Below are 13,977 nucleotides of genomic sequence, written 5' to 3' on the forward strand. Positions count from 1 at the left end.
AAGGTGGCGGGGAAGTATGTTGGATCAGTGACAACTCTTTCCTTGGGATAGACCACGTCACACAAAATAAATTTCCTACATTTGTTGCCCTCTTCGTTTCAACAGGGAACAAATGATCAATTTTTTTTTTTTTTAATTTTTGGAGTGGGATTATCGCATTGTAACGGAATTTTGAAGACAGTTCAGGGCAGTTCCAATATCTATTTTGGATTATCTTTTTGTTTCTTGGACATGAATGAAATCGGCGTGGCTGACACCAGAAATTGATGAGAATACCTCTTAAGAGAAGAAGCGTGCTCAATGATTCATTCCCAGAACATGATTTGAAAGGAGGCATATTGAGCCTAAATTGAGCTGAGTCGCTCCAATACTTTTTCCTATTTATTTATTTGTATTTATTTAATATGGGGCGCGCTATTCTTCTGACAGTTGCGGTTATGCTCGTCCTGATATGCAAGGTAAGACAACTACACAACACAGTTACCGTACTATTCAATTGATAACCATTTCAAGATTTTACATCACAGAGCCTATGTTAATGATTGTGTAATATATACAATTATTTCAACAGGGTTTTTGTTCAGGAGTTTTCGAACTGAAGTTGCAGGAGTTTTTGAACAAGAAAGGGGTTCAGGGCAACATGAACTGCTGCAAGGGAGGGTTGACGTCGGTTTATCAGCAACAGTGTGAATGTAAAACGTTTTTCAGAATCTGTCTGAAACATTATCAGCCAAACGCATCACCAGAGCCACCTTGTAACTACGGCGGCGCTATAACGCCTGTTCTTGGGTCAAACTCTTTCCAAGTTCCGGAAGCCATGTCTGACAGTTCATTCACCAATCCCATCAGAATTAACTTCGGTTTCACATGGCCGGTGAGTACTCTGCCTTGGGTTAATTCATAAACAAGTAATTCATATAAACCTCTAGTGACGAGGTCTTTAAAAATCCGTGCGTACAAGTTGGTTCATTTATATAGAGTGGTTTATTCAAGACTAAACGTATACATAAACATGTTCGTCTTGTATATGTTTGTATTATCGTCTCGAAATGTTATTTTACTTTCTAGTATAGAGAACATGTTAGATGAGCCTATCTCGTTCCCCTTCTCCGTTGGCCGGCCATCTGTCTTATGATGCTATTTGTTTATGTCCTCAGGGGACGTTCTCGCTGATCATTGAAGCTCTGCACACCGACTCCAAAGACGATCTTTCAATAGGTATGATCAAAATAAACTGTCCTACAGTTGTTTGGCTTTACGTGGTTTGAGGTCGAGGATAACTTACATTTACACACATTTCGCTAAAGTTCCGTTCTTATTTCCATCGGTAGAAAACCCAGACCGTGTTATCAGCACAATGACCACCCAGAGACATCTGACGGTAGGAGATGACTGGTCTCAGGACCTGCATACGGGAGGAAGAACCGAGTTGAGGTACTCCTACCGCTTTGTCTGTGATGAGCACTACTATGGCGATGGCTGCTCGGTCTTCTGCCGCCCACGAGACGATGCCTTCGGCCACTTCACCTGTGGAGAGCGCGGGGAGATTGTCTGTGACGCCGGGTGGAAAGGCCATTACTGCACAGAACGTAAGTGAAACTTGATGTTCAGGTGTTTTTGGGGAAATATTTGACTAAATATGATTGTTATTCATGTTTTACATATAGGCACTTTTTCATGTCAAATAACATTATTATGGTAGCTAAATATACGTGACTTTTTATGTTAGGTGGCGTGGCTATAGACATTTTAAAATGGAGGCAACTTGTACGAAAACACCACGCGCCCACACACTCCCACACACACGACCACTTTATTTATTCAAATCGGGCGGAGGAAAGTTTTCGAAATAATCTCACGCGTGCCATAAATTTACATGCTTACGTCCGATTCGTTACTCTTGGAGTGGGTTGGCCGCTGATTGGCTTATGCGGGTGAGGTATTGTTTGAAGTGGGCAGCTGCGGGGAGAGAGTAGACAATGTAGCAGCTGTCGTGCACTGGCATCATACTCACCAGCTGTCCACTCTTATCTGCCCCAATCCGAGACATTAGGGGGAGTTGTGTGCACAGAATGAATAAAAGAGTTTTGACCCACAGCGATGAAAAAGGGGCCTATACTGAAAGAGGGATAGCGAGAGAGAGTTTGCTGTGTGCACCCTCCCATTGTCTCTATGCACTATGTTAAACGGAATATTCTTCCACCGTGATAAGGAGATTGTGTTTTTTTTAGGTATAACAGCTAATGGGTTTAATTGCTCCCCCTTTTAATGAATTTGTTCAGATTTAAGCAATACGTTTTTTGTTGTTGCTCAAAGCCAAACTTAACAAAGAGCATATGTGTAAGAAGTGTTTTTATTTTGCCATGGTTCTTACCCCATGTTTGTCTCCTTTGTAGCTCTCTGCCTTCCAGGATGTGACGACGAACACGGCTTTTGTGAGAAGCCCGGGGAGTGCAAGTAAGTTAGAGAAAATACAACTATGATTTTCATGTATTAAAACACTTTCTCAGTCAATATTTTCAGAAATAATCTGTGAAATAAAGAGAAATTTGAGTGGGTTTCTAACCAATGTGTTGTAATTATTGTGTGACAGGTGCAGAGTGGGTTTCAAAGGGCGGTACTGTGATGAGTGCATCCGTTACCCAGGCTGCCTCCACGGGACCTGCCAGCAGCCGTGGCAGTGCAACTGTCAGGAGGGGTGGGGGGGCCTCTTCTGTAACCAAGGTGAGTCCTACTGGAGAGAGAGGGAGGGGAAAGAGAGGGATGGAGAGAGAGAAGGTGGTGAGAGGGGGATTTAGAGAGATGACACAAACAGTGACAAAGAGATAGTGTTGTGAGAGAAAATGTGAAAAAATGTAAGAAAAAAGTGTGAGAGTGATAGAAAGACATTAGCTGGGCTGCTGCTGTTGTTGTTCTGCCATATGTTCCATTGGGACTAATGGACTAATCCACATGTGCTGCTTGTCCTCCTCCAGATCTGAACTACTGCACTCACCACAAGCCCTGTATGAATGGAGCCACTTGTAGCAACACTGGCCAGGGGAGCTACACCTGTTCCTGCAGACCGGGCTTCACTGGGGATGCTTGTGAGATTGAGGTCAACGAATGCACCCTGAACCCCTGTCGAAATGGAGGAAGCTGCACTGTAAGTACTGTACAATTACATCATTGTGTTAAAATGTACACTCAATTACAACAAGGATTTGGAAGATGTGGGCAATCACTGTTGTTGTGATGGTGATCTAATGCATTTTGGAGGAATGTATTTGTTAAGCTTATGTTTCAATCTTTTTCTCAAAGGATATGGAGAACACGCATGCCTGTGCTTGCCCTCCGGGTTTCTACGGCAACACCTGCGAGCTGAGCGCCATGACTTGCGCCGATGGTCCCTGCTTCAACGGAGGCCGCTGTGCCGACAACCCTGATGGCGGATACTTCTGCCAGTGCCCCACTGGCTACGCTGGCTTCAACTGCGAGAAGAAGATTGACCACTGCACCTCCAGCCCATGCTCCAATGGTAAGGGCTAATTGAACAACTTACACAGATGTGTTTTCAGATCTCAATTTATGTACTTTTTAACATTTAAACAGGTACCTTTCAGACTACAGCCTGCCCCCACATTATTGACCACCCATTAATTCCCAATCGCTCTGCCTCTCACACTAGGTGCCCGGTGTGTGGATCTCGTCAACTCCTACCTGTGCCAGTGTCCCGATGGCTTCACAGGCATGAACTGCGACCACACTGGCAATGAGTGCTCCATCTACCCCTGCCAAAATGGTGGTACATGCCAGGAGGGTCTTGATGGCTACACCTGCACCTGCCCCCCGGGCTACACGGGCCGCAACTGCAGTTCTCCCATAAGCCGCTGCGAGCACAACCCTTGCCACAACAGCGCCACCTGCCACGAGAGGAACAACCGCTATGTGTGCGCTTGCGTGCCTGGTTACGGTGGCCGCAACTGCCAGTTCCTGCTCCCAGACCATGCAGCTATTCGAGGCTCGGAGATCCCCTGGATGGCGGTGGGCTCTGGGACAGCTCTGGTGCTGCTTGTGCTAGCAGGGTGTGCAGTGCTGGTTGGCTGCGTTCGCAACAAGGTGCTGCGTGGTAGCCAGGGCGATGCCACCGTCAGCGAAGGTGAGACCATAAACAACCTGACCAATAACTGTCACCGGGGTGATAAGGACCTGTCGGTAAGCGTCGTAGGGCTCGGGCCACAGCCAGGTGTCAAGAACATCAATAAGAAAATGGACTTCGGAAGCGATGCCGACATGGACGGACCATCGCCGTCGTGTCGGAGCAGCTACAAGAGCCGCCACCCGCCGGCGGACTATAACCTTGTGCATGAGGTGAAGTACGAGCAGGTGGCCAAAGAGTCAATGCTGAGCTTGGAGGCCTCAGCTTGCGAAGAGAAATGCCAAGCTTTGGACTCGAGTTTTGAGTATGAGGAGTGCAGAAATAAACGCAGCAAACATTTAAAAAGGTAAAGAACACACAATAAGATAATAGATGTAATCATATAACATGAAAAAAATCAAAAAATCATTTGAATGTCAGATGACTAATATGGACCTTTGTCTCTCTTCCAACAGTGACACATCAGAAACTTCAAGAAATGAAATGAAACTTCCAGAAATGTCCGCATGTGCAGACACCAAGTACAAATCCGTGTTTGTCATGTCGGAGGAGAAGGACGAATGTATAATTGCAACTGAGGTGAGTTTGGATACTTCTCTTCACTTTTCCTCATTTATAATTGTTTGATAAAGTCACTGCATTTCCCTACGAGCTTTGTAAACAACAAGTAATGCCCATTTTGTTTCTCTCTTGTCTCCATAGGTGTAACGCAAGCTACCAATAGGCTGTCCGTTGCTCATTTGCTCTATGGGAGAGTTTTTATACTCCTTTAAATGCTGCTCTAACCCTAGGGGGAGGTGTCCCGCCTTGAGACTGCTGCTGATACTGAGACGTTTAACTGATATTCAGAGTGAGCTGGTTCTCTACTGGAAAATAAGTGCAGGCCTGTGGGTTAGGAATCGGTGGGGCAAAACTTTTTTACCTTTCAAAGCGACCTCAAGCAAAGTTTTTATAACGAGATCGAAAAATGGACAAACAGTCATGATAGAGGTGATGTACGATGTCTTCGGTTTCGGTTGTAACAGAAACGTAGGTTTGAAGTTTTTGCAACATTTGCACCCAGCCCTTTTCTTTATCCCCACAAGCTGTTGCTGAGCACATGAACTGCATCAAAAGGTGGATGTTTGGCCATACTGGCCTGTACAAGGCTGTTAACATGGATTCTGATCCAATCTCTAGACCTGTGAGGACTGTACTACGTATACTATATCACTGTGTAAAACTGAAGTGTGTTGTTTCAAAGCCCCCCGAACAATTTATGACATTGTATTGATTGTTTTTGGAGATGAAAACTTTGTGTTAAAATCTTTTTTTTGCTTCAATACGGATTTTGTCCATTTGTAAAAAATTAAAATAAGTTGTATGATTTAAAAAAAGAAGTATGATTTAAAGTTGTATAATTTAATTTAATTTAAGGATTTTGTATTATTATTATTTTTTTATTATATTGTATATTTGCTATGTTATGAATATTTAAATACATTTTTTAATGCTGATATTTGCAAAGGCACTTCAGGTCAAGGAATTTGTTTTAAAGAAATGTTATTTAAAGTAAGAGGGATTGTACAACATTTTATTATTGTTACTGCCTCTGCTGTTTTTTAATGAATAAATATAACTGAAAGTACAACTTTTTTGTGTGAATGTGGTTTGTCAGCCCATGCCTAGCCATTCTTTGGGTTCTGTGAGGAAAGTTAATCAGTAACATCTGTTGTCTACCCCATGGTGGGCTATTCTATGCCGATGCTGTTGGTCACTGCCAGGAGTTGAAAGTGTTTCCGTGGAGACCAACGGGGGCTATTCATAAAAAACAATGTCCCCACGCTTGATGTACTACTCCGATGGAAAAATGTGATAAATGCAAACGAATGCTTTTTTAAAAACATCCTTATATGATGCAAGAAACAATGTAAACAATTGATGAATGTTCAGTTCACAACACTGACAAACACCCAGTCAATGTAACTTATCCAAATGTTTTTCTTGTTGAATATGCTTTAATACATCTACTATAATATTTGATATCTGTAGTCAAATTCTTCAAAAATCAGATTTTTTTACTTCCCCCATTGATTCTAACATTTTTCTATTTTCTACACGTTTGATTCCTTAATAGCCCAGCGAAGAAATCATATTTGTTTTAAGCCCAAAAAGTTGGGACACAATAAAGTAACTGTAAATTGTCACCCTTAAGGTTGGCCTCTAAAGGCGGGTATACTATAGCCTGCCTTGTGGCATCATGGGAACAGACTTCAGCAGTAGACAATGATGGAATTGACAATGGGGCCACACAAAAGGCCACCCTTGGGAGAGCCTCTGTGTCCCTCGGCATGCTGGGAAAAAAAGAGTAACAGGAACAGATGTTGTTGAGTAACAGATGCCTTCTGGCCAGAGTTCCAGCACTACCAGCCAGACCTTCAAATGCTCAATCTGGAAAGAAAAAGATTATCTATAGCGTTTAAGAAAAGCAAGCATTTTATATTGTCTTTCATATAAATTGGTTAGGATCGAGGGGATGTAGACTTAACAGAAAACTGTGAAATTGGTCAACAGCAAAATGTATTACTTGTTTTTAGTATGGGATAAAACCAAACCTAAAACAAAGGATATTCAAAAGTATTTTGATAAGAATACATACGCTTGTTTTAACCCCCTATACCTTTTGGTCAAATAATCAACTGTAGGACAACAAGTTGGCTTGTAGCCATACTTTATTTGGAGAAAGAAATGTTTGAAATGTTTAAAATCATGTTCTAAAATTCAATAAAGCCATTGAAGTACGTACATGTAATTTTTCATAAAAAGTTATATCATGCCTTTTAGCTTTTCCATACATAAAACATGTGGTATACATAGCATGATTGGTGCTTTATAAAATTACATATTTTATTATGACATATTTGACTTGCAGTTATATTCAAATTTGCACAAAAAAAAGAAGACATTTATCATCCCCTTCACTCAAAGAAAGCTAAATAAAAAAATGCAAAACACAGTACATCATTACAATAATGGTTGCGTTCTTCTGACATGGCTTTAAGCACACATAATACAGTACTGTACACAGGTCCACCTCAGACAAAATGTACTAGAAACATTTGAGTTGCTGAGGATATGAAAATCTCTGGAACAGCCTAATCACCTGTTTGTTCACAAGGGTTGGCCGGAACTATATGCAGAACAGATTTAACTGATCTATAAATCATGTCAACTTCCTATTAACAGGGCTTTAACAGATTCCCATTATAGAGATTAGTGAATCATCAGAACAGTGCGTAGCTCAAGGAGATCATCCTGATCAAGTAGAATGTTTCTTCATTGTGGGGGACATTTTATATAAAATTTATAGTGAGGACCAGAAGGGATCTTAAAGGGGTATTACTGGTCTTACTGGCTCAGTTGCCCTTTATGTTTAGGAGTGTCTATTTACTGCATATCTAAAATCACCTTTAAGGTGGGAGGTTGGAAACAAAAGACTAAACATTTTAAGATCTCCATGATATAATATACATTGGTAATCTTAGGGCAAATATATTTTTCTACGGTCAAATATCTAGGGTAGGACAACATATAAAGCTGAATTAAATTACACAATGTGCAAAAATGTATTGTGCATAGTATCATTGTCAAATTGTAATAAATATTAACGTGGTAATTAATTCCACTCTGGGTGATTGTATTTTCCTCATGATTTATTTCGTTACAATAAAAACATTTTCATTAAGTATTAAATCAAGCCGTTGGAGAACATTTTTATAGTTCACAGCAACAAACCTTCCCATTCATTGGCAAGTGCCCCAAAAGCACACATAACCCCATACACATGGATTAGAAAGCCTGATAAAAGTACAGATTTTCTAATTTATCCCAAAAAGTGTCACTTATAGTTGAAAGATCCCTTTTCACTTTTTTAATTCATTGCCTTATTGTTTTCGTCTTCATCAATAAATCACAAATGAGCGACAAATAAACTCATATCGACAATGTAAAGGAATATTATGTCAATTCTTTTTAGTAAGGTTTTAAAAGGAAGGGATAGCTTTAGTTCCCACTGTTTTGCTGTTTGAAGTAGCTATTAAACATGTGTAGCATAATGCCTGTCTTTGGACCGCCGAGGTATTCTTTGAGGTGTGTAAAACATGCTGAAACGTTTGTCACATTTCAAAATAAAAGTTGTGTCCTTAATTCATTTCTTGTCTCTTCCTGTTTAGAGGAATATGATCCTGGGTCGTCCAGTGCCTCCTGCATGTAATAGTGTTCCTATGTCGTCTTGATGTATGATGGTAACTCTCATTGATTCATTCGCTCTCTTCTTCATCGGTTCATCACCCTGCACTCTTTTTCTAGCTGTGGCTTGTTTTGCTTTCTCTCTCCCTTTCCCTTTTATGTCTCTCTCTTTCTCACCCCTCCTACATGTCCTCCCTTCAATCTCCAGCAATTAGTCTCCAACAGCTTTCTGCCTCTCTCCCTTTTCCTCTCTTTTTCTTCCCCAATCCGAAACCAATTATCTCCCATTTTTTCCATCATTGGCAACTCCCTCTTGCATATCTGCAAGGGCTTCATAGGTGTGAGAAATATGGCACAAACTCCATCCAGCCTCCAATAGGTCTAGATGGAGCATCAACCATGTTGCTCATTCCTAGCAATCCTCTCGGAACAGAAAAGGGCTCCAGGATAGGGGTGATGGATCAGTTTGAGATTGGGCCCTCCCCCCCTCCCTCTCCCTCTAGGAGGGAGGCCCGTGGCTGGGCATGTTGGTCATGGTGCCGCCCATCCCAGCTGGGCCGCACATGCCCGAGGGCCCTGCCAGGGCTGGAGGGCTGTGTTTGGGGGTCTCCAGGAGGCCCTGGCCCTGCCCTTGGCCCTGGTTGGCCCCGTGATGGGCGTGTTGCAGGGCATGGCGCTCCAGCAGGGTGCGGTGGGTGAAGGCCCGGTGGCACACGGTGCACTGGAAGGTGCGCTCGGCCCGGTGCGTGCGCATATGCACGTTGAGTGAGCTCTTCTGTGTGAAGCGCTTGCCGCACACAGAGCACTGGAAGGCGCGCACGCCCGTGTGCACCACCATGTGCTTGAGGAGGTAGTCGCGCAGGGAGAAGGAGCGCCAACAGATGCTGCACTGATGAGGCTTTTGACCTGAGGCACACACAACAGAAAATAGGATCTGTTAGTATGACATGTGTATCAGAGACACTATCTGTTATGTGGAGTTTTAACATGTGTATACAACAATCATGAACAGTAAATGTTTTGAAGGAAGTGATAGTAACTAGTATATATAGAAAGTGGTGGCCTACCGGAGTGTATGAACATGTGCTTGCTGTAGTTCTTCCTGGAACGTAACGATTTCCCACAATGAGTGCAGTCGAAGGACGTCTCAGAACCCTGGGAGGAAGGGGAGGGGCCTGGCGTGCCACAGGTTGACAGAGCAGGGGTCATTGGTGCCGGGGGCGGAGCCTGTTGGCTGTGCTCCGTTCCTGCCATGCTGTCAATCACCATCGGTCCGCCCACAAAGAATGAGGCTGATGGCTGTGATTGGCTGACTGGGTACTGAAAAAGTAGCTGAAAGGGAAACAGGAATTGAAATAATGGCCCCCAACGACTTTCATGATTAAAGTCTACAAATTGTTGCAATAACTATTTTAAAACGATGTTTACATTTGTAACTGACCTGGTTGTTGATGGACTGTGAGGAGGTAGATGGAGACAGTAGCTTGTTTCCTCTTCCTCTGGGGTTGAAGGACATGGCCTGAGCCGGCTCGTTCTGGGGCCAGAAAGCCTCGGGGGAGAAAACTCCAGCCTCATCATAGAACACACCCTCCTGTAAGACAGAGAGACAAAATTCACTTATGACTATTAACTAACTTAATTAGCCCTAATACATAACCTTGAAATGTCTATAAAACTGTGATAATGATAAAATAATGAGTATAGACACTTTTATCCAAAGCAATTTACAGATTCCGAACATGCAGCCCATACGGATTTTGAACCCACAACCCTGGTATTTTTTGCCAGCACCATGCTCCAACATCAAGTTGCTGTCTAGGACAAAACAAGACTCACCTGGCCAAAGGTTGCCATGGATTCCTGTGTGCCCTCCTGCCCTTCAACACGTCTTCCCTCCTCCAAGCCGAAGACCCCTCCATCTGGCTCCTGCACGCCTTCATCCTTCACCACCACTTCCTCTCCTACAAGAACCTAAGAGAAGGTAAAGAAAAATATAGTCAATTAGAGTATAGAGTCTAAAATTGGTGTTGCAAACTGTGGTGTATGGTCAGGAATGTGAAGACAGTAAAAAGACAATTATAAACCGGGTCGTTCGAGCCCTGCATGCTGATTGGCTGAAAGCCGTGGTTTATCAGACCGTATACCACGGGTATGACAAAAAATACTTGTTTAATGTTCTAATTATGTTGGAAACCAGTTTATAATAGCAATAAGGCACCTTGGGCGTTTGTAGTATATGGCCAATATACCACAGCTAAGGGCTGTATCCAGGCACTATGCGTTACATTGTGCATAAGAACATCCCTTAGCTGTAGAATATTGGCCATATATCACACCCCCTTATTGCTTAGATATCAATTTCTCAATGGACAAATTAAGAAAAAAGGTGCAATTTAGAACCTAAAAGGGTTTGAAGAACCCTTTTGGGTTACATGTTCTACATTGAACCCAAAAGGGTTCTACCTGGAACAAAAAGGGCTCCCCTATGTGGACAGCCAAAGAACCCTTTTGGAACCGTTTTACATAATTAGTATACATAATTGGCTTAGGTACAATGTAACAACAACTAAAAAGAGGTGCTAGTTGGCACTCCATCCAAAACTTAACATGTTTAATGACCCATAGAAGGGGTGTTCACTGTTTAATCAGTCCATGGAACATTAACTAGGAGGATAGCCTAATATAAAACTTCTGGACAGCAACTTCCTTTCAATTATGTTTATTGCTGACACGTTCAGATCTATAGCTTAATTCCCAGCAATGACACAATGAGAGTAATTGCCGTCTAGAAGTCCTGCTTTATTCACTTTATGATGTCTGGCTGCATATCTGCCTGCCTTACAACTGTAACCATTGGGAACTTACCTGAAGCCTGAGTGGCTGCCTCTGCTTGCGGCTGTGTCCTCCTGCCCCTCTGTCTCTGTCCAAGTCTCTCCCTCTGTGATGTCCATCCATCTCCTCTTCCTCGCAGTATCTGTCCATCCCCACGAGCTCCTCCGAGAGGTCAGCCGCGTTGCTGCGGATACTGTCCCGGCCAATGCTGTCCACGCTGCTGACACCAGAGCTGCAGCCGACCGAGAGATTCCCTGAGCTTCCAGCATTGGCGCCGTTAGCGGTTGCCGCTAGCAGGTCTCTCAGCTTGTACCTCACATCCTGGGTGCAATTTGAGTTCTTCATGAGGACCCCGGCGGCCCCTGAGCTTAGCCCGTCAGCCCCACACAGGGCCCCGGGGCTGCCCATGTCAGCTAGAGCCATCAGCCCCGCTGGGTTAGCCTGCTCCAGGGCGCCTCCTGGGCCGCTCTCACTAACATTAACGTTCAAGTTTGCTCCGCCCAGGCCTGTGACCATGTTGCTCGCCCCGCAGTCCCCTAAGGCGAAGTTCGAGAAGCTCTGGTAACCCCCACCACCGCTGACTGCGCCACCCCCAACAATACAACCACCACCGCTGTCCCTCCCTTTACCCCCTCCCCGCTCCTCCTGCTTGGGCAGGACCCCAGCTGTCATCCCCCTCCTCCTCCACTTGCTGCGGCGGCCGCAGCAGCAGCCACCTTCCTCTGGGAGATGATCTGGGTGCACTCGTCGATGACCGTCTTAATCTGCAGGATGCTGGCGGCGGTGAGGATGCAGAGGGCCTGCGACTGCACCACCACCAACGAGCCGCTGTACATAAAATCCACCAGCTGCTTCACCGTCTCAGCGGGGACCAGCGGCGGCACCGAGATCTCAGAGTGGCCCAGCAGCAGCTTGTCCTGGAAGAAGGGGCTGCCAGCGGCCAGCACGCAGGCATGGGCACGCAGCGAGGCGTCGTGGATGCGCACCGTCACATCGCAGAAGAGGCCCTCACGCCGCTGCGTCCGTAAAGCCTCCAGAACAGACTGGCTGGAGTTGTGCAGGTGGATGTAGTGCACCGTCTCCGTGCCCGCAGCCATGGCCTGAGGATGAGGGACGGGGTGGGTTGGAAGAGTGTCTGTCGGCTCTGAATCAGCTTGAAGGGGAGGGAAGACAGGGAGGGAAGGGGGTACGGAGCATGGGCCACTGCGGGGCCGGGTGCCTCCCCTTAAATACTCATCGGGCTGCTTAGAGGTAATGAAGTTGTATCCACTGTGTCAGGAGGTATAATAGGATGTGTGAGGTTACCTGAATGATACACCTGCTTTGGTGGAGTGGGTTTCCTTGGCAGTCTTGCAGGGCACCCCTAACCATGCAGTCAGTCACCTCAAGCTCTCAGTGCAACCCCGCTGGAAGCAAAGATAAAATTATGTTCAACAAGAGTATTGTATGTGCTGTAACATAATATAACTGATCTAGCTAAATCCTTACAATATTTTGTTTTTATCTCACAGGTACAAAATTACAATTAATAGCAAATAATTAGCAGGTGGCAGTGTCCTGTACTAAATGGGGCATGTAGCCTAGTGGTTAGAGTGTTGGCCCAGTAACCAAAAGGTTGCTAGCTCGAATCCCGAAGTTAAAAATGTGTCGTTCTGCTCCTGAACAAGGCACTGTTCCCAAGGCCATCATTGTAAATAAGAATTTGTTCTTAACTGTCATGCCTAGTTAAATAAAGGTTACATACAAATGACCACAGTAACATGCCTGATTGGACAAGGCAAGTGATTTATAAGGGCGGGAAAAAGTGGGCGCGTGGGACAGACAACAGCGCATGATGATAATAAAAAATAAAAATAATGATCTGCATAGCTAGCTAAAGCCCTTTTTGTGTGGTTGAGTGACAGTGGAAAGAGCGGTATGTGTGAATTGCAATAATGTCGATGATATAAATGTAATGCATCATGATATTATATTTCGTAAGACATAGCTATGTCAATAGGCCTATCTCAGACAAAAATATCTATGCAACCAGACAGGCAAATAACTGTCAAATTGTCACAGTAAATGCTACCATAGGCTAGCTAGCTATCAAGCCAATGTTATGTAGGTTGACATTCTCCTTTACGAATTCAGTCTCGTGAGCACACAAACATCTTCAGTGTGCATTTGCATGAACTACGAGCATGTGGTTTGTAGAAATTGATTGACATTACAATAAATTCTAATAACCAAAGCTGACACCTACCACGGTTCAATTAGCATGGCTAACTTGACTAGCTGGCCACTGGTTGAAAATGGCAAGCTAGCTAGAAACTAACGTTAGCTAGCTAGTTAGCTTCCTGGCTAGCACAGCCTTCTTGCATTGGTCTTCGACCTATTTCGTCTATCGACAATTATTCTACCGTATTTACATATCTGCAGTGTGCAGCGATAATAATACGAGTATATTAATATGCATGCATTTCTGTAAACAAATATCTAACAGTTAGAATTAGCGCGTATTCCTCCAATATTTCTGCTGCAAAAACAGTGCCAGTGACTGCACAGACTTTGTGCAGAATCACACACAGATCTGTATATATATGGATGGTTAGCTACATGTGGTGCATAATTGTAACGTTAATGATTTAGCTCACTGATTCTCAACTGGTTGGTCGCGACCGAGGTTTTGAAAGGGTCTTGAGTAAAAAATAAATATTATAATTGTATTATTTGTAAATTAAGAATAGTGCAGTCTGAACTTAAACTACTAAAACCAAGTAGAACGTTTGTAGAAATTA

The 13,977-nt window shown here is 43.9% G+C and overlaps 2 protein-coding genes across 3 annotated transcripts; one reads left to right on the forward strand and one right to left on the reverse strand.

Moving 5' to 3' along the window:
- The first annotated feature begins 364 nt into the window (after positions 1 to 364).
- On the forward strand, positions 365 to 5,768 carry LOC115142483 (delta-like protein A). 2 transcript variants are annotated; one of them, XM_029681987.2, is made up of 11 exons: positions 365 to 458; positions 572 to 874; positions 1,158 to 1,218; positions 1,332 to 1,589; positions 2,397 to 2,457; positions 2,594 to 2,724; positions 2,976 to 3,145; positions 3,301 to 3,517; positions 3,668 to 4,484; positions 4,594 to 4,717; positions 4,841 to 5,768. In XM_029681987.2, exons 1-11 carry the CDS (start codon positions 405 to 407, stop codon positions 4,844 to 4,846), a joined length of 2,202 nt encoding a protein of 733 aa, XP_029537847.2. In that variant the 5' UTR covers positions 365 to 404; the 3' UTR covers positions 4,847 to 5,768. The 2 variants fall into 2 exon arrangements, with proteins under 2 accessions (XP_029537847.2, XP_064857599.1); XM_065001527.1 differs by lacking the exon at positions 365 to 458 and having other exon boundaries at positions 581 to 874.
- A 1,063-nt stretch (positions 5,769 to 6,831) lies between these two features.
- On the reverse strand, positions 6,832 to 13,756 carry LOC115142514 (zinc finger and BTB domain-containing protein 45-like). The gene is given in 8 exon segments (XM_029682035.2): positions 6,832 to 9,271; positions 9,433 to 9,697; positions 9,807 to 9,956; positions 10,202 to 10,336; positions 11,231 to 11,868; positions 11,871 to 12,297; positions 12,503 to 12,603; positions 13,443 to 13,756. Coding segments are annotated over 7 exon segments (2,088 nt in total). The 5' UTR covers positions 12,569 to 12,603; positions 13,443 to 13,756; the 3' UTR covers positions 6,832 to 8,864.
- Positions 13,757 to 13,977: the final 221 nt, after the last annotated feature.

The sequence above is a fragment of the Oncorhynchus nerka genome, linkage group LG15 (genome assembly GCF_034236695.1).
Source record: "Oncorhynchus nerka isolate Pitt River linkage group LG15, Oner_Uvic_2.0, whole genome shotgun sequence".
Classification (NCBI taxonomy): Eukaryota; Metazoa; Chordata; class Actinopteri; order Salmoniformes; family Salmonidae; genus Oncorhynchus; species Oncorhynchus nerka.

Coding starts and splice junctions, on each gene's coding strand:
- LOC115142483 (XM_029681987.2), top strand. CDS start 405: ATGGGGCGCGCTATTCTTCTGACAGTTGCGGTTATGCTCGTCCTGATA. Junction 459..571: donor TGCTCGTCCTGATATGCAAG/GTAAGACAACTA, acceptor TTATTTCAACAG/GGTTTTTGTTCAGGAGTTTT. Junction 875..1,157: donor ACTTCGGTTTCACATGGCCG/GTGAGTACTCTG, acceptor TTATGTCCTCAG/GGGACGTTCTCGCTGATCAT.